Raw genomic sequence first — 19,336 nt, forward strand, 5'->3', positions numbered from 1 at the left:
TCTTTCTAATTTAGATAATGGAATAGTTTTCTGAGGAAACTTTGGAAGGGTCTTTATAGAAAGACCATCATCTTATGTTGACTGATTACCAAATCCAGAAGGACAGATGGAGGCTTAATTTTGTTTGTAACTCAAGGTTCAACCGTAGAAAAGAAAGTCACTAGAGAGCCTGGCATGGTACAAACTCTTGTGTCAGAGCTGCTGAGGAGACAGAAGGCCAGAGGATTGAAAGTTGGGAGCCTCTGTGGGCAACCTAGTAAGATCTTGACTCAAAATAAAATCTTCAAAATTTCCTGGAGATTCAGCTCCTTGGTATAACATATCTTAGCATGCACATTGCTGTAGCCATGGTTCAGTTCCCATTATTAGGGGTGGGGAGGGGCAACCAGGAAACTTACCTTCCCTATCACCTAGCCTGATATATACATTTCTTTCAAGTTAAAGATACAACTAATTTTCTTTTTTATTTATTTTACTTTAAAATTTTTTGATGTGTGGACATTTTGTCTGCATGTATGTGTGGTGCCCATGGAGGCCAGAAGAGAGTGTTGTATTCCCGGTACTGCAGCCACAGACATCTGTGAGCTGCTGCGTGGATATTAGGATCAAACTGGGTCTTCTGGTAGCCATTGCTTTCAAACACTGAGCCTTAGCTTTCACTCATATTTTAATTTATTGTAGAGATTCTGTATCATTTAGTTATAACAATTATGTGTTATATTCATATATACACACACATATACGTCTGTGGAACATAAAATTTTGTGTAAAAGTTCAAAGTTCTTTTCTAGCATCTGGACTTTCTAACAAGATTGGGCCCATCAACACCCTGTCATGAAAGTGGGACATGCCCGTCCCTCACCCCTTCAAGTTTAAAAATAGTTTGTAGTTGACAGGGAAGAGAGTCTCCCAGTAGTAAGGTACCTATATTCTTAACAAACAAACCCTTACCCATGCTGGCTATAAGCAACCCTGATGAAATTCTCTGCTTTCTCAAAAAGGGAAGGGGAAAAAAGGCATTAAAGTAGAAGGTGAGTGTCTTAATTACTGCTTTATTGCTGTGAAGAGACACCATGACCAAGGCAAATCTTACAAATAAAAGCATGCTGGGCGGCGGTAGCACACGCCTTTAATCCCAGCACTTGGGAGGCAGAGGCAGGCGGATATCTGTGAGTTTGAGACCAGCCTAGTCTACAAGAGCTAGTTCCAGGACAGGCTCCAAAAGCTACCGAGAAACCCTGTCTCGAAAAACCAATAAAATAAAATAAAATTAAAATTAAAATTAAATGGAAGCATTTAATTGGGAGTTTGTTTACAGTTTTAGAAGGTTAGTCCAAGATCATCATTGTGGGACACTGACAGGTATGGTGCTGGAGCAGGAGTTGAGAGCTTAAATTAGATCCTCAGGCTGCAAGTGAGAGAGACAGAGAATGGGCCTAGTGTCAGCTTTTAAACCTTCTTCATCAAGGACACACTTCCTCCTAATCCTTCCCAAACTGTTCCACTAATTGGAGACGAAGCATTCAAACCACTACAGTGAGCTAGTTAGGAATAGTGTCAGCTTGCTTCATATGGATGCTCACCTGCTTGTGTCTTTTCTTCCTCCTTGCTACATTTGTATTAATAAGACAAAATAATAATAATAATGATGATGATGATGATAAAGGAGTTCCAGTGAAAATGTCCTCATTCTTGTTTCTGCCCCTGCCCTCACTCAGTCCTGCTACTCTCAGCTCTTCATGTATGTTGTGCCTTCTCTGCTCTGTGCATATTGACAACTGTGACAGTCTTTACCTGTAGTGCACCTTGATTTCTTACTCACGAATGCTTCTCTTTCTTTCAACAGTCGTGAGAACTTGTGTTTATATCTATTCTAATGGGTAATTACTGATTGACAAACCATTTTAAGAAATAGTAGAGAGGTCCCGCATATCTTGTCTTTGTCCCCTACTGATAACGTTTTGCAGAACTATCCATACATTGTTATAAACAGGATTTGTTAATCTGCCATTTCATAACCTTTTATTCTGAATCTTAAATGAAATTTTTTTTAAAATGGAAATTTAGTATTATAGACAAATAAAAAGGAAAAAAGAAAATATAGATTATTATGTCATTTATTAGACAATTTGAAAATATCATGTTGTTTTTTCATTCTTTGAGGGCTAATGCAAAAGGAGGTCGCCTGGAAGGAATACAGGTGGCAGATTTGGAAAGTCATTCTGAAGCTGGGGAGTTACAGCCCACACTACCTGAAGGAGCGTCAGCTGCCCCCGAGGAAGGTGAGGAATGAATGAGAACAGTCAGAAAGATCATTGAGCTGGAGACACCGAGCTCTCAGTGGTGTAATAATAGGAAGTGACTGGTTAGTAAAAATGGCACAGAAATCTAACAGACATGTTTGAACCCCAAATTCATTTGCCTCTTTTTGTGACTTACAAGGACATTGTATACAGGGAACAGAGAACAGCAAGAATGTATAAGTTACTGCATAAAAGCATGTGTTTGGGGCCAGGCATGGTGGTGGTACATGTCAGTAATACCAACATGGGGAGTCAGGAGTGGCCAGATCTTTTTGAGGTATAGGCCAGCCAGGTCTACATATCAAGTTTTATTCTAGCTAGGGCTTCAGAGTCTCTTGGGAAGCAGAGGCAGGTAGATCTCTCTGAGCCTGAGGCCAGCCTGGTCTCCAGAGCATGAGAAGCTCCAGGGCTGTGTAGAAACCCTGTCTCCAAAGAGAAAAAAAAACCATTTTGACAAAGAAATTAAAAATATCAAATGGAGATGGTGGCGCACGCCTTTAATCCCAGCACTCGGGAGGCAGAGGCAGGCGGATCTCTGTGAGTTCGAGACCAGCCTGGTCTACGGAGCTAGTTCCAGGACAGGCTCCAAAGCCACAGAGAAACCCTGTCTCGAAAAACCACAAAAAAAAAAAAAAAAAAAAAAAAAAATCAAATGGAAAAAAGAAAGCATATTTAACAAGTGGTGCTGGCATAACTGGATATAAACATGTAGAAGAATGAAAATAGATCCATATCTATCACCATGCACAAAACTCAAGTTCAAAAGGATCAAAGACCTCAACATAAAGCCAGCCACACTGAACCTTACAGAAGAGAAAGTGGGAAGTACACTTGAACGCATTGGCACAGGGAACCACTTCCTAAGTATAACCCAAGCAGCATACACAACGAGAGAAACAAGAAATGGGACCTCCTGAAACTGAAAAGCTTCTGTAAAGCAAAGGGCATGGTTAACAAGACAAAATGACAGCCTACAGAATGGGAAAAGATCTTCAAAGACCCCACATCAGACAGAGGTCTGATCTCCAAAATATACAAAGAACTCAAGAAATTGGACACCAAAAGATCACATAATCCAATAAAAAAAAAAATGGACTACAGACCTAAACACCTTAGTCATCAGAGAAATGCAAATCAAAACAACTCTGAGATTCCATCTTACACCTGTAAGAATGGCTAAGATGGGGCTGAAGAGATGGCTCAGCGGTTAAGAGCACTGACTGCTCTTCCGGAGGTCCTGAGTTCAATTCCTAGCAACCACATGGTGGCTCATAACCATCTGATAAAAAAAAAAAGGGATGGCCAAACACTGATGACAACTTATGCTGGAGAGGTTGTGGGGTAAAGAGAACACTCCTGTATTGCTAGTGGGAATGCAAGCTGGTACAACCCCTTTGGATGTCAGTGTGGCGATTTCTCAGAAAATTAGGAAACAACCTTCCTCAAGACCTAGTAATACCACTTTTGGGTATATATCCAAAGAATGCTCAATCGTGCCACAAGGACGTGTGCTCAACTATGTTCATAGCCAGAACCTGGAAACAACCTAAATGCCCCTCGACCAAAGAATGGATAAGGAAAATGTGGTACATTTACACAATGAAGTACTACACAGCAGAAAAAAATGACATCTTGAATTTTGCAGGAAAATGGATGGAGCTAGAAAACATTATTTTGAGTGAGGTAACCCAGACACAGAAAGACAATTATCACATGTACTCATTCATAGGTGGTTTTTAAACGTAAAGCAAAGAAAGCCAGCCTACAAACCACAATCCCAGAGAACTTAGACAACAATGTGGACACTAAGAGAGACTTACATAGATCTAATCCACATAGGAAGTAGAAAGTAGAAAAAGACAAGATGTCCTGAGTAAATTAGGAGCATGGGGACCTTGTGGGAGGGCTGAAGGAGGGAGGGGAGCAGAGAAAAATGTAGAGCTCAATAAATATAAAAAAAAAGAAAATAATAAATCAAAAATAGAAGAAAAATGTAGTAGGGAGCTGTGGGCCTCTTCCCACAGCTCGGCTCATGACTGCCTGGCTAGCTTATGCCCCAAAATAATGACACACAAACTGTATTCTTTTAAACACTGCTTGGCCCATTTCTATTCATGTGTGTAGCACCCCAAGGTGTGCTTACCGGGAAGATTCTAGCCTACATCCATCCTGGGTCGGAGCTTTATTGCGTCTGCCGGGGAGAGGGGAGCATGGTGTCTGATCCAGAGAGCAGAGTTGTCGAGTCTGAGCTCACTTCCTCTTCCTCCCAGCATTCTGTTCTGTTTACTCCACCCACCTATGTTTTAACCTATGAGGGCCAAGCAGTTTCTTTATTACTTAACCAATAAAATCAACAGATATATGTCACTCCCACATCACTTCCCCTTTTTCTGCTTAAACAAAAAAAAAAAAAGGAAGGCTTTAACTTTAACATAGCAAAATCACATATAACAAAATAGTTATCAAGTAAAAATTACAATATTTCCATCTATTTTATCCTTATCATAACTAAGGAAAACTATAACTATCTATCTATTCTTCAACTCCATCACAGACTCCAGAAAGATACAATATTACCCAAGCAAACAAAAAATAAGCAACTTTCAAACTCTAGAAATGACAGAGACATCTCGCTGCCTTGACAGTCATCCAAAGTTTCTCTGTACCGTTGGGGCATCCATCTTCGGCCTACAGGCCCATAGTTTCCAGCAGACATTTCCATGAAGCAGGAAATTTCAAAGGCTTTTCAGTCACTATCTGCTGTGTCCTGCAGAATGTCTCGCAGACTCTTTCATAAATCAGGAACCCTGAAAGATCATCTCACCTTTAGGCAAGTTCAGCAGTCCTCTCTCTGCGGGTTCTTTGTGTCCAGTTTATGCAACAGTCCAGGCAAGAGCAGTTTCTTGCCCAAATGTCTAACAAACTCCATAAGGTGCCTCTTCGATGCCCATCTTCTGCTTGAAGTAGATTGGTGCTGCCAGGAGCAGAGTGTCTCATTGTCATGAAAAACCCTAAGTTATTAAAACACTTAAAATGCCATATTTTATAATCTTTGAAAGATATGAAGAATGCCTATCTAAAATATATCTATGTACATCTAGAAAATCTAACTAACATGACTACAAGCTTGACTATTATTGATAATTATCCATTAACAACCTATATACATTACATTTTTAAGTGAACTACACAATCACAATACCTTAATCAATATCAGAAATACATATACATATAATAAAATTGACCTTAAATTAATGTCAGTAAACCAAGATTCATATCAATGCAAATTATTCACATCTATATCATCTCCCCCTTTAAATGCAAAAGAACATTTATAAACAATATTTGGGAATATGGGCGCAGTTATTTCACTCCAAACTGCTTCCTGCTGAATGTGGGCGCTGTTAATCAGGTCTTTCATGGTATAACCTGTGTGCTAGGTTCCTCTCAGTCGGCAGTAGAGCAAAGTAATTTTTTGAAGGTGTTCACAGCAACCCTTCAGGAGGGCGTGGTCTATCATACCATATTGAAATAGAAGCAATCCAAAGAGTCTCATCCTCTGTGAAAACAAAAGAAGAAACTCTTTTCCAAAGTATCATATCCTTAGATCCAAATTCTGAAGTCAAGGTATTTTGAAAATATCTATCTTGGATTAGTTCAGCAACATTTATATACAGGTATCTTTTAGCAGCTGTTGCTCCTTCCTCAGCATTCAAACAATTCAAACAGAGCATAATAGCATATAGTATCAAGATTCTCATTGTATTTTCCATCTTTGTGCGGCTTTATTTTAACCTCTATTTCGTTTACTTTTATTTTTATTTTATATTTTCTGTACATCTTTGTCCTGGAATAACTCTTTAGACCAGGCTGTCCTTGAACTCACAGAGATCTGTCTGTCTCTGCCTCCCAGGCAGTGGGATTAAAGGCGTGTGCTACCACACCTTGAAGTCTCAGAGGTCAATCTCCCTCTGCCTCCCAAGTGTTGGGATTAAAGGTGTGTACTACCACACCCAACTACTTCCTTATTTTTGTTTTTTTACTTTTAAGAACTTTATCTTTCAGCCTGCATATATTTTTAAACACACTGTAAATCATTTGAAGTTTTCTTTGTCTTTGAATCTCTCTTTACTATATCTCTCTCTTTTTCTGACCACACAAGCCTTTAAATTACTGAGCAATATGGGTAGGATTAAAGCCGTGACTTTGCCAGCTAAATCCAGCCAATTCCTTAGCTTTCCAGCCTCATGGCAGAGGTACTGGCTGTAGCCATGTTTATCACCACAACTCTGTGGCGTTTCAAGGTCCTTGCCAGCAAACAAGCTACAACACTCAAATGCTCTCTCTGTAGCTGACCTCCTGCCTCAGAGTCAGAGTTTACCCTGGCAGGACGGACCAGAATGCCACATTTTAAAACAGCATAACCTTTTTCCTGCTACAGCTGAAAACAAACAAGCATTCAGTCAGCTTTTATCAATACCATTTAAGTGTTTTGTGGCAGGACCTCTTAAGAGCTGCAGGGTTTTGCCGCTAAAGCTGAGTCAGGAAGCCTCTCTTAGATGAGAGCACTTGCTTGCCTCTAGCAGGCAGAGCAGACCCGAGAAATTGCTGCTACCAAGAAAACATGCTTTACTCTATTCTTTCCCAAGCTTTCTCAAGCTTTCTGTAGATTCAGTGCCCCACGTTGGGCGCCATCTGTAGTAGGGAGCTGTGGGCCTCTTCCCACAGCTCGACTCATGACTGCCTGGCTAGCTTATGCCCCAAAATAATGACACACAAACTGTATTCTTTTAAACACTGCTTGGCCCATTTCTATTCATGTGTGTAGCACCCCAAGGTGTGCTTACCGGGAAGATTCTAGCCTACATCCATCCTGGGTCGGAGCTTTATTGCGTCTGCCGGGGAGAGGGGAGCATGGCGTCTGCTCCAGAGAGCAGAGCTGTCGAGTCTGAGCTCACTTCCTCTTCCTCCCAGCATTCTGTTCTGTTTACTCCACCCACCTATGTTTTAACCTATGAGGGCCAAGCAGTTTATTACTTAACCAATAAAATCAACAGATTGATATATGACACTCCCACATCAGAAAAAAAGAGAGAAAAACAACAAAGGAAGGAAGGGAGAAGGGGGACAGAGGACATACCTTAACAGTCAAATTATTTACAGGGCAAAAACTACAGAACTGCAGATAGTTTTCTGTTTAAAAAATGGGCACCTACATGCCAATCAATGAATTTTGACTAACAACCCATAGTGTTATAAGAAACATGTGCTCCCGGGCTGGAGAGATGGCTCAGTGGTTAAGAGCATTGCCTGCTCTTCCAAAGGTCCTGAGTTCAATTCCCAGCAACCACATGGTGGCTCACAACCATCTGTAACGAGGTCTGCTGCCCTCATCTGGTCTGCAGACATACACACAGATGGAATATTGTATACATAATAAATAAATATTTTTAAAAAAAAAGAAACATGTGCTCCCTAAACAGCTGATTAGGGGATGAAGTCATTACCAGCACTTACTCCCTTTCCCGGGGACTCCAGTTTGGTCCCAGAATAAATGTCTGGTGGCTACAACTATCTGAAACTGCAGCTCGAGAAGGTCACATGGGCTTTCCTGGCCTCAAGGGACACCTACATGTGCATGGCTTATGCTCATGTAGACACATACACATAAATGAAGCTAAAAATCTTTTAAAACAAAGACACGGCTTATTACAATACTGTTAAATCTTTTGTTTGAGGTCAGGTTTGATTATTGTCTGTATATTGCTGTTTTTATTTTGCATCATGTGTATGTAATGTATCTATGTGTGGGTATGTGCATATGTGTGCCAGTAGTGCCCATGGAGGCCACCAGCATTAGGTCCCACTAGGGCTGAAGTTAGCAGGCTGATCTGCCTGATGTGAATGCTGGGAACTGAACTTAGTTCCTCTGTAATAGCAGTACTCACTCTTAACCACTGCATCATTCTCCAGTCTTCCTTTGCTCTTATAGAGGAATTCATCACTATATATATAAATAATCTGTTGTTGTTGTTGTTTGTTTTTAGAGACATGGTTTCTCTGTGTAACAGCCCTGGCTGTCCTGGAACTAGCTCTTGTAGACTAGGCTGGCCTCAAACTCACAGAGATCCGCCTGTCTCTGCCTCTCAAGTGCTGGGATTAAAGGCGTGCGCCACCACCACCTGTCTCGGTTATAGTTTTTAATATTTCTTCCAAAGTTGTCTATCTGATAACAAATAAGATATTTGGTTATTTTAACAATAGAAGTTACTTAAAACAATGCTATGTTCATTTCCCTTGCTTTTATATAGGTTAGCAGAAAAGAATAACAACTTTCAAAGGTATTTTGATTTCTCCCAGTGAAACCGTAACTTTCCTCTTCATTTGAATTTCAATCATTGATGAATTGTTATTTAAAGCAAATACACAGGCGCTAGCTAGATGTGTTACTTCTGGCTGTTCTGTAGGGAGCTAGTGTATGATGGCATTTTGGGGTTTCTCCCTTTTTCTGTTTTTCTTTTCTTTTTTTTAATTGATTTTATTGAGTTCTACATTTTTCTCTGCTCCCCTCCCTGCCTCTCCCCTCCCTTTCAGCCCTCTCCCATGGTCTCCATGCTCCCAATTTACTCAGGAGATCCTTTCTTTTTCTACTTCCCATGTAGATTAGATCCATGTATGTCTCTCTTAGGGTCCTCATTGTTGTCTAGGTTCTCTGGGATTGTGATTTGTAAGCTTTTTTTATTTGCTTTATGTCTAAAAACCACTTATGAGTGAGTACATATGATATTTGTCTTTCTGGGTCTGGGATACCTCACTCAATATTTTTTTAGCTCCTCCCATTTTCCTGAAAAATTCAATATGTCGTTATTTTTTCTGCTGTGTGGTACTCCATTGTGTAAATGTGCCACGTTTTCCTCATCCATTCTTCGGTTGATGGGCATTTAGGTTGTTTCCAGGTTCTGGTTATGACAAACAATGCTTCTGTGGACATAGTTGAGCACATGTCCTTGTGGCACGATTGAGCATCCTTTGGGTGCTGTCTGATGTGGGGTTAGTGAAGATCTTTTTCCATTCTGTAGGCTATCATTTTGGCTTGTTGACCGTGTTTTTTGCTTTACAGAAGCTTTTCAGTTTCAGGAGTCCTGTTTATTAATTGTTTCTCTCAGTGTCTGTGCTACTGGGAAATGGTCTCCTGTGCCGGTGTCTTCAAGTGTACTTCCCACTTTCTCTTCTATAAGGTTCAGTGTGGCTGACTTTATGTTGGTCTTTGATCCATTTGAACTGAGTTTTGTGCATGCTGATAGATACGGATCTATTTTCATTCTTCTACATACATGTTATGATTACTGTGCAAGTTGGGACCTTGGTGGGTGAGGGCCTTGGGTGGGAGACAAATACCCTGTGCAGATAGAGCTTGAGTGTGGAGTTTATGGAAAGAAGGGTGAAAAGGGGAGGGGGGCAAAAACCTGCTTGCCTCTTCAGAAGAGCAGCAGGAAGAAACGAGAGCTTACATCTTAATCCACAATCAGGAAGCAAAGATCCCACTGGGAATGGCACTTTCGAAACCTCAAAGCTTAACCCAGTGACACCTCCTCCAGCATGCTCAAGCCCACATGTCCTCATCAGTTCCCAAACAGTTCCACCAATTGGGAACCAAGTATTCAAACATATGAGCCTAGGGGACCATTCTGGGCTTTTTGTTTGTTTGTTGTTGTTGGTTTTTTTTGTTTTTTCAAGACAGGGTTTCTCTGTAGCTTTGGAGCCTGTCCTGGAACTAGCTCTTATAGACCAGGCTGGCCTCGAACTCACAGAGATCTCCCAGCTTCTGCCTCTTGAATGCTGGTATTAAAATTGCACCAGCACTGCCTGGTTTGGGAACTGAGATCTGCTAAAGCAGCATAGATCTCTCATTTAGTCCGGGATACTCATAATACCCATTCCATGGGGAAAGCCTTGGCACAGCTGGTAAAAACATTGCTAGTAGAGTAGCTAACAAAAAAAAAAAAAAAAAAAAAAAAAAAAAAAACCAAAAAACAAAAACAAAAAAAACAAAAACAAAACTGCAACTTGTGATGGCTTGCTATTGCTAATCACCTTTAAGGTAATCAAGATGAACTATCAAAAAATCAAGCACTGGGAGGTGGGGGCACACGCCTTTAATCCCAGCACTTGGAGGCAGAGGCAGGCAAGTGATAGGGTGGTTTCAGAGTTTGAAAATTTAGATGTTTGGTGTGTGTGTGTTTTTGTAGCCCAGGCTAGCTTCCGACTTGCTATGAGAGTGACTTTGAACTTTTGATCTCTCAGCTTCCCAAGTACAGGGATTACAGACATGAGTTATATGCCCATGCTATGCTGTGTTGAGAGTGACAGTTCAGTTGCAATTTTGGTAAGAACTGTGAATCACTTCCTGGAATTCGTGGGAGGGTTGTGTATTCTCTGTGTCTCTGTCAACAAGGGAAGCTTTTCTCAAAGCAGTAAGTAAGTCCTTACTACTCAACCTCTAAGGAAAATTGCAAAGTCCAGTCACTTGGTCCCACTCCATGCGGAGGAGGGAGGACTCTCTTCAACCTGCGGGTCATGAATCCTATAGGGTCACATAGCAGATACTTATAATTTATAACAGTAGCAAGATTGCTTTATAACAACAGAATGCTTCTGTGGTTGGAGTCACAGATGAGGAACCATATTAAAGGGCACCAGCCGTTGAGAACCACTGCTTTAGAAGGAGAGGAGAAGGGTAGCTGTAAATCATTAGTAGATAAAAAAAAATTTGCCTGCCTCTCCATGAATTTCAAGCATCTGATATTGTTAAGGGGTGTGTGTCCCCAGCCAGCTTCAGTTATAAAATCATTTCAGAATTTTATAACTACAGATTTCCTTCTCCTCGTAGTGTTTCTGAAACATCTTCTAGTTAATAGTGTTTCCTAAGCACCATCAGTGAGGAACAAGTACTAAAGAGTCAGGTGGAGAGCTGCAATTTGGAGAATTGTGTTTTTAGGACCCAGTTCCATGAGGAGCCACAAGGTGGGAGTGCTGCTTCACAGATGGAGCTAGGGTTTGGTAAAATAATGTATTCTAGCTGGGCATTGTGGCTCAAGGCCATCATCTTAGTACTTGGGAAATGAAGCAAGGGGATGACCTCAGTTTGGGGTCAGACTGAGCTGCTGTTAGCTTTAGGCCAAACTGCACTATGAAATAAAACTGTGAGCATCTCAAAACAAACTCAAAACCAGAATACTTGTATATTCCTCTTTTTGGAGCAAAAATGTTGCATGTGTATGTGTTCTTTATGTAAAGGGCAGTAGTGACACACACCCTTAATCCTAGCAGTAAGGAGGCAGAGGCAAGAACATCTCTGTGAGTTTGAGGCCAGCCTGGTCTACATAGCAAGTTCTAGGACAGCCAGGGCTACACAGAGAAACTGTCTTGAAAACCAAAAACAGCCAGGCGATGGTGGCGCACGCCTTTAATCCCAGCACTCAGGAGGCAGAGGCAGGTGGATCTCTGTGAGTTCAAGGCCAGCCTGGTCTACAAGAGCTAGTTCCAGTATAGGCTCCAAAGCTACAGACAAACCCTGTCTCAAAAAAATAAAAACAGCCGGGCGGTGGTGGCGCACGCCTTTAATCCCAGCACTTGGGAGGCAGAGGCAGGCGGATCTCTGTGAGTTCGAGACCAGCCTGGTCTACAGAGCTAGTTCCAGGACAGGCTCCAAAACCACAGAGAAACCCTGTCTCGAAAAACCAAAAAAAAAAAATAAATAAATAAAAACAAAACAAAACTGGGAAGTACACTTGACCGCATTGGCACAGGGAACCACTTCCTAAATAGAACCCAGCAGCACAGACACTGAGAGAAACAATAAATGGGACCTCCTGAAACTGAAAAGTTTCTGTAAAGCAAAGGACACAGTCAACAAGATAAAACAACAGCCTATAGAATGGGGAAAGACCTTCACTAACTCCACATCAGACAGAGGTCTGATCTCCAAAATATACAAAGAACTCAAGAAATTGGACACCAAAAGATCACATAATCCAATTAAAAAAAATGGGAATACATACCTAAACAGAGAACTCTCAACAGAGGAATCTAAAATGGCTGAAAGACACTTAAGGAAATGTTCAACGTCCTTAGTCATCAGAGAAATGCAAATCAAAACAACTCTGAGATTCCATCTTACACCTGTAAGAATGGCGAAGATCAAAAACATTGATGACAACTTATGCTGGAGAGGTTGTCGGGAAAGGGAACACTTCTGCATTGCTGGTGGGAGTGCAAGCTGGTACAGCCCCTTTGGATGTCAGTGTGGCGATTTCTCAAAAAATTAGGAAACAACCTTCCTCAAGACCCAGTAATACTACTTTTAGGTATACATCCAAAGGATGCTCCATCGTGCCATAAGGACATGTGCTCAACTATGTGTAACCTCTGGAGACACTACTGACTGAAACACGGCACTTAGACCTTACTTTAACAATTTTCTTCTCTTAATGAGCATGGCATAAACACAAAATTTCTTGATGTTTTTTAATTTTTAAAGTTATGCTTGTTGGAGTGTACCATGTGTGATGTTCCAGTGACTCCCATGTGGTAGTTAGAGAAATCAACCTAGGGGGTCTGTTTGAGGGAGTTGGTTCTCTCCTTCCATCATCTACAGACCCTCTTTATTCTTATATCTATGGACAGACTTTGTTTTTGGTTTTTTGAGACAGGGTTTCTCTGTGACTTTGTAGGTCAGGCTAGGCTTGAACTCACAAAGATCTGACTGCTTCTGCCTCCCGAGTGCTGGGATTAAAGGCATTTGCCACCACCATCCTGCTTGTGTGTGTGTGTGTGTGTGTGTGTTCTTTCAAAGAGAATTGTAATTTGGGGGGCTAGTGAGATGACCCAGCGGGTAAGGACATTTGCTGCCAAGCCTGATGATCTGAGTTTGATTCTCAGAATTCACATGCACATGTACACACACAAATACAAATACACACACAAAAAAAGGGCAAGCCACACACTTCACAAAGAAGGCTTGGAGGAATGGAGCTGGTCTGACTTGGAAGCCTGCTCCCTGAAGACTAGCTCTATCCCACCAGAAGGCGCTGCCTGGGGAGAGAAACAGTGGATAGCCCTGCCCAGCTGTAAAACCTACAAACCACAGCAGTGAGCAGGTGCAGTAGTGGCACTTAATATCTTGGGGGTAACCTACAGCTGTCTGATTGGCCTTAAGGCCTTCTTACTAGGGGGAATTCATGCCTGGGCCCTAGAGGCCTACTGCCACTTCCCTAACTGCATTCTCCATGCTTATCCTTGTACCCAAAGATTAATGTAGCTCTTTCTACCTTTACTCATCAAAGAGATGGGTGGAACTCTTAACTAGCCTTACCTATCAAAGAAACTTTTTCCTGCAGCAGAGACCAGTATAGAAAGCCATGACTGGTCAAGGTGCAGAGGGCAGACTCGGGGCACGGTCCTAATTGTTAACGTGTGTAACACAAACTGAGGGCTCAGGGTATGCTACAGAAGGGACAAAATGTTTTTTGGTTTTGTGTGTTTTGTTTTTCCTAGACAGAATTTCTCTGTGTTGTCTTGGCTGTCCTGAAACTCGATTATTAGACCAGGCTGACTTCAGACTCAGAGATCTGCCTGCCTTTTCTGCCTGAGTGCTTGGATTAAAGGCCTGCACTACCACTGCTTGGTGGTACACAAAGCGTATTCCATATATAACAGGGAAACTATAAACAATGGAACAGTATTCAGCTTTAAAAGCAAATGAAATCACATCATTTGCAGGATAGATTGAACTGGAGAGTTTTGTTTTATTAAAATTGTTTTATTAAAGTAGGCACAAAAAGAAAAAAATAACACATTTTCTCACTTATATGTGGAAGTTAAAAAGTTGATCTTGAAGTGAACAATAAAATAGTGGCTACCAGCTGGGCAGTGGTGGCGCACACCTTAAATCCCAACACTGGGGAGGCAGAGGCAGGTGGATCTCTGTGAGTTTGAGACCAGCCTGATCTACAAGAGCTAGTTCCAGGACAGGCTCCAAAGCCACAGAGAAACCAAATAAATAAATAAATTAAAATGGTGGCTACCAGAAATTGTGAGAAGACTGAGTGAGTGGGTGGGTGGGTGTGGAGAATGAAGTGAGGATAGTTAATAGGCGTAAAGAAACAGTTGAACAGCGGGAATAACTTAGTGCTCCAAAGTTCAGTAGGATAACTGGCCAACTATGATTAATATATAATTTATTTTTTTAAAAATATTTATTTATTTATTATGTATACAATATTCTGTGTGTATGCCTGCAGGCCAGAAGAGGGCACCAGACCTCATTACAGATGGTTGTGAGCCACCATGTGGTTGCTGGGAATTGAACTCAGGACCTTTGGAAGAGCAGGCAATGCTCTTAACCTCTGAGCCATCTCTCCAGCCCTAATATATAATTTATAATAGCTAGTAGAAAGGACTTGTATGTTCCCCACATAGGTAAATGATAAACCGTTAAGGTGGCAGATATGTCAACTATCCTGATCATTACATATTATAAACAGGCATTAAAGTGACACACTGCACCCTGTGTGTAATTACTGTGTGTTAATGAAAAATATATAATTGAGTATCTAAAGTCAAAATTGATTTTACACACACATGAGAGACACAAATAGATCTGAAACCATCTATTGCTAGAATTCTTGGAATTTTTATGCATTTCTATTATGTATGTCTGTATTTGTGAATTTTTTGGCTGGAAACTATTAATCCTTGCAATAAACCAGACAGAAAAAGTGCCTGTTTGGGGGTTTGTTGTTTTGTCTTTACAACTTGCTAAGGAAACGTTTAATGTGGAAATATTTTCTCACCATCAGGGTACACAGTTTCAATTGAAGAAAAAAGTAAAAGTGAAAACCGCAGAGCATTGAAGCGCATGTGGCTACTGTGTATGTGTGTTTGTTGTGTGGGACTGCGGCGGCCTAGAATCAATCAGTAGGGGCTCAGCTCAGTCCTCGCCAGCTTTCCTTTTCCTTTCAGGAACTGTAGATTCTTATCAGTCGTGTTCTCTTCTCCCTGCCCCCAGGAATGAGTAGCGACAGCGACATTGACTGTGACACTGAGAATGAGGAGCAGGAAGAGCACACCAGCATGGGGTCCTTCAATGATCCGTTCCTGGCTCCGCCCCCAGACGAAGGTGCAGCATGTTGTCATTTTTCACAGGTTCCTAAGAGCATCGCTGCTGCTGCTCTCTCTGCCTCTGCTGCTGCTTCTGCTCACTCTGCTCTGCTGCTTTTCCTTCTTTTTAAAAAATTACTGTCATTTGTGAGAGAACATTCTGTGGTAAACGATATGGTAAGTACTGAGGAAGTTGTCAGGTTATATTTGCTCAGTTAGCCGCCTGCGTGCCACTTCCTGTGTGGAAAAGCCTGCACCCTGGTGTTGTCTAGCTGTGGCCAAGGATACTTCAAAACAAAGACTTTTCAGCAGGGACAGTGGGCGGGCTATAGCACCTAAATAGTTAATCTGCATCCTGTGATAGGAAGTGTTTCCCATCCTCTGCACAAGTTTTGTGTGTATGGGATTTTTAGTTTTTGTTTTATATTTTCCCCCTCTCTTCAGAACTTTTTCTGTTTTCTGGCATACTATAACTTTTAAAACCCTTTTATTTCTTATGCATGCATACAAATTCTGGAGTCAGTTTTTTATTCCTTCCTATTCCCTCTAGAAAAGAATTCTTAGTGAAAAAACTGAACAAGAGAAATCTGTATTTTTTTCCTTTAAAAAAATTATTTGTGGGACTGGAGAGATGGCTCAGAGGTTAAGAGCACTGACTGCTCTTCCAAAGGTCCTGAGTTCAATTCCCAACAACCACATGGTGGCTCACAACCATCTGAAATGGGGTCTGGTGCCCTCTTCTGGCCTGCAGGCATACACACAGACAGAATATTGTATACATAATAAATAAATAAATATTAAAAATAAATAAATAAATAAATAAATAATTTGTGTTGGGTGATAGTGGCACACACCTTTAATCCCAGCACTCAGAAAGCAGAGACAGATGGATCTCTGAGTTCAAGGCCATTCTGATCTACAGACTAGTTCTAGGACATCCAGGGCTATACAGAAAAGCCCTGTCTTGAAACCCTATACCCCGCCCCCAAATTATTTGTGCCAGGAGTGGTAGTGCATGACTCTAATCCCAGCAGGGATTTAGAGGTAGGCATATCTCTTGAGTTCAAGACCAACTTGATCTGCAGAGCCAGTTCCAAGACAACCAGGGCTATAGAGAGAAACCTGATCTTTTTAAAAAGCTTTTGTGCATGTCAACGAGTATATGGAAATCAGAAGACCACTTTTGGGGAATCAGTTCTCTCCTTCCACTTTGTTTTGTGGCAGTCTTCCTTGACTCTGCCATTACACTCTGTACTCCAGACTGGGTGGCCTGGTGAATCTGGGTGACTCTTGTCTCTGCCCCCATCTTACCATAGGAATGCTGGGATTACAGATGTGTCTCATCAAATCCATTTCTAAGGATTTAGCTAAGGTTGTCAGGATTTAACTAAGGCTGTCAGGCAAACAGCAAGAGTTTATACCCACCAAGCCATTTTCCTGGCTCTTTCTATTTTAGGACAGCTTAATTTTCTGTGTTTTGATGGGGTTTCTGCTGCAGAGACTGAACATAACAGATATAGTATAAAAGGAAAGTACACTGTGAGGTACCAGGCTTATGCTGGGGTTGCCTACTCCTAGTTGTGGTTCCCTTCTCAGTACAGTGACAAGTATTTGGTGCTTTGCACTACTGTGGCATCAGTAATTCTCTCTGTTCTACAGAGGTGTCCAGGTTTGAGGCAGCTTAGAGTGCTGGTGGCATTGTCCTGTGATTACTATGTAGGCAGTTTATTGTGTGTGGACTGAGGCTGGAGAATGCCACCATCTTTGTTCCTTGGGCAGTGTCCCAGAGGGTGCGGTGGAATTGTGGCTTTCCTCTTCTAATTGTGGGTGTCTCTACATTCTCTGAAGACAGGCTTGTTCCACACCTTACACATCTTTATCAGTGAAACTTTTGGTAAGGTCATGTAAAGACTGAGCAAAGAAAACTTGCCTTCTGACATTTGCTTTTTTCTTTTTCATTCAATTCTTTTCTTAGATTCACATTCCAGTTTTCCTGATGGTGAACAAATCGACCCTGAAAATCTCCACTTCAGTACTGATGAAGGCGGTGGAAGGTAATTGCCAGACATGAGAACCGAGTTACAAGCTACCTGGGCCCTGAAATTTGTTGGAAGTTGGTGCTCAAAATTGTCAGCAGTCAGATAATCAGGTTTAGTTTCATTTGTTGGTCATCTCTACCTGAAAGAGTAACTTTGAAACTGTTAGAAGGAGCACAATTCTAGTACAAAACAGTAGTAGCACATGGGAAAAGATTAAGCAGAGGAAGGGGTCTTTCTAATGTAGTGAACTAACAGTGTAAGTGCTCAGTCAATTTAGCATTAGCACATTAACAAAGGCAGCTTGTCTCCAGTACTGATAGCCAACTAAGTTCCAGAAAGCACCTAGAGGCAGTGCATGACTGTGATTCGTTCAGCTTCCTTGCTCTTCTGTCTTAGGCTCGACACATGATTTAGATGGCCGTATTTAAGTTTTCATTAGTTTGTAGTTTCATGAGGGCCTGTATAAGAGTGGACAGAAAAGTTGCTTATGAACAGTGGACACTTCCCCTGAGTAACTATAGCAACACCAGACTGACCCTTCTCTTTGAAATACGATGATAGCCTAAATTTTATTTATTTTTCTCACTTGTTCAAGTGCTGGCATACTGATTAATGGTACATCTTCATTCAGTTGTGCAGCCTTTACAGGTTTCATTTACGTGAGTTAAGTCATTGGTGGAAGGTTCTGTGAACACATGTAAGGTCACTTGAAATTTTTTCATCTTTTCTGCTTCCTGAAACACTTCTGTAGTGCAACTAATATTTTTAAACCATTTCCATTGGTTGGACATTGATTTCAGTGAGTGCATTTAAAGATTTATGCGTATTGCAATCTTGGTCAACATGAAACCGTGTGTAAGACTTTCTCTCATTCCTAATTACCCCAAATTATTGCCAAACTTTGCCACTGTGCTTCCAAGTTGTTTGAGCTATTGTATGTTTGTAAAAGTTACACTTACAGTTGGCCAAGAGATTGTTCAGAAGCATGGCTTGTATGTACGCGAGAGCGCTCTCTCCTGTTTTAGTGATTCTCGTCCACTCCCCATGGCTGATGGCTTGCTGAATGCTGTGATTCATAGTTTACTTTTTTCTAAACAGCTTGCACTTTTTGTTAATAAAATTAACTTGAGAGAATATGCCTCTGCAATTTATTGACAGTGGGACCAGAAGGCCATGTTTTATTTTATTGCAGTGGCATTTTGTTAAGGGCTGGGTTTCTAGTCTAGACTTCCTTTTAAAAACCAGAAGATTTCTTCATAAGTGACAGAAGTAGAATCTATGGAAAGAATATTCTTTTTGTGTGTGTGTTTTGCAACAGAATATCTCTGTGTAGCCATGGCTGTCCTAGAACTTACTCTATAGAGTAGGCTGGCCTTGAACTCACAGAGATCCACCTGCTTCTGCTTCCAGAGTGCTGGAAGGAATTAAAGGCATGTACCATCAGCAGAAAGGATGGTTCTTACCCTGATCCCTAGCATCCTACATACTAAAGTGTCCTCCTGGGTGGTGCTTTGCTTTTGGTATTTGATATTGCTGGGAAAGGAGCCCAAATGTTTGGCATCTAGACAAGCACATTACCTGTGAACTGTAGTGTCAGGCATACCCAGTGTTTTGATGGTGCCAGGAGGAACTGTGCCCCCTGGGCTGTGCTCAGAGGCGTGAGAGTAGAACGCCTTGCGCTGCTGCGCCCTGTCCTCTTGCACCTCTAGTTCTCTGATAATCAACCTTCCCTACCACTCTTAAAAAAAGTTTCTCTTTTTTGTTGGATGTAAATTTTATTAGGTTTTCTGTTGTACCTTTTTCATTAAGGTGTGTTTGTTTTGTGTTCATGTG

General features: G+C 41.4%; 1 protein-coding gene across 1 annotated transcript in view; it reads left to right on the plus strand.

Moving 5' to 3' along the window:
• Trim37 (tripartite motif containing 37) overlaps positions 1-18,637 on the plus strand; it is a 103,458-nt gene extending 84,821 nt beyond the window's left edge. Inside the window, 3 exon segments of the mRNA XM_057775894.1 lie at positions 2,164-2,282; positions 15,373-15,483; positions 17,440-18,637. Of these exon segments, the coding sequence (XP_057631877.1) occupies positions 2,164-2,282; positions 15,373-15,483; positions 17,440-17,522 (313 nt within the window). The 3' untranslated portion in view covers positions 17,523-18,637.
• The last annotated feature ends 699 nt before the right edge of the window (positions 18,638-19,336 follow it).

This window comes from Chionomys nivalis, chromosome 7, assembly GCF_950005125.1.
Source record: "Chionomys nivalis chromosome 7, mChiNiv1.1, whole genome shotgun sequence".
In the NCBI taxonomy this organism is placed as follows: domain Eukaryota; kingdom Metazoa; phylum Chordata; class Mammalia; order Rodentia; family Cricetidae; genus Chionomys; species Chionomys nivalis.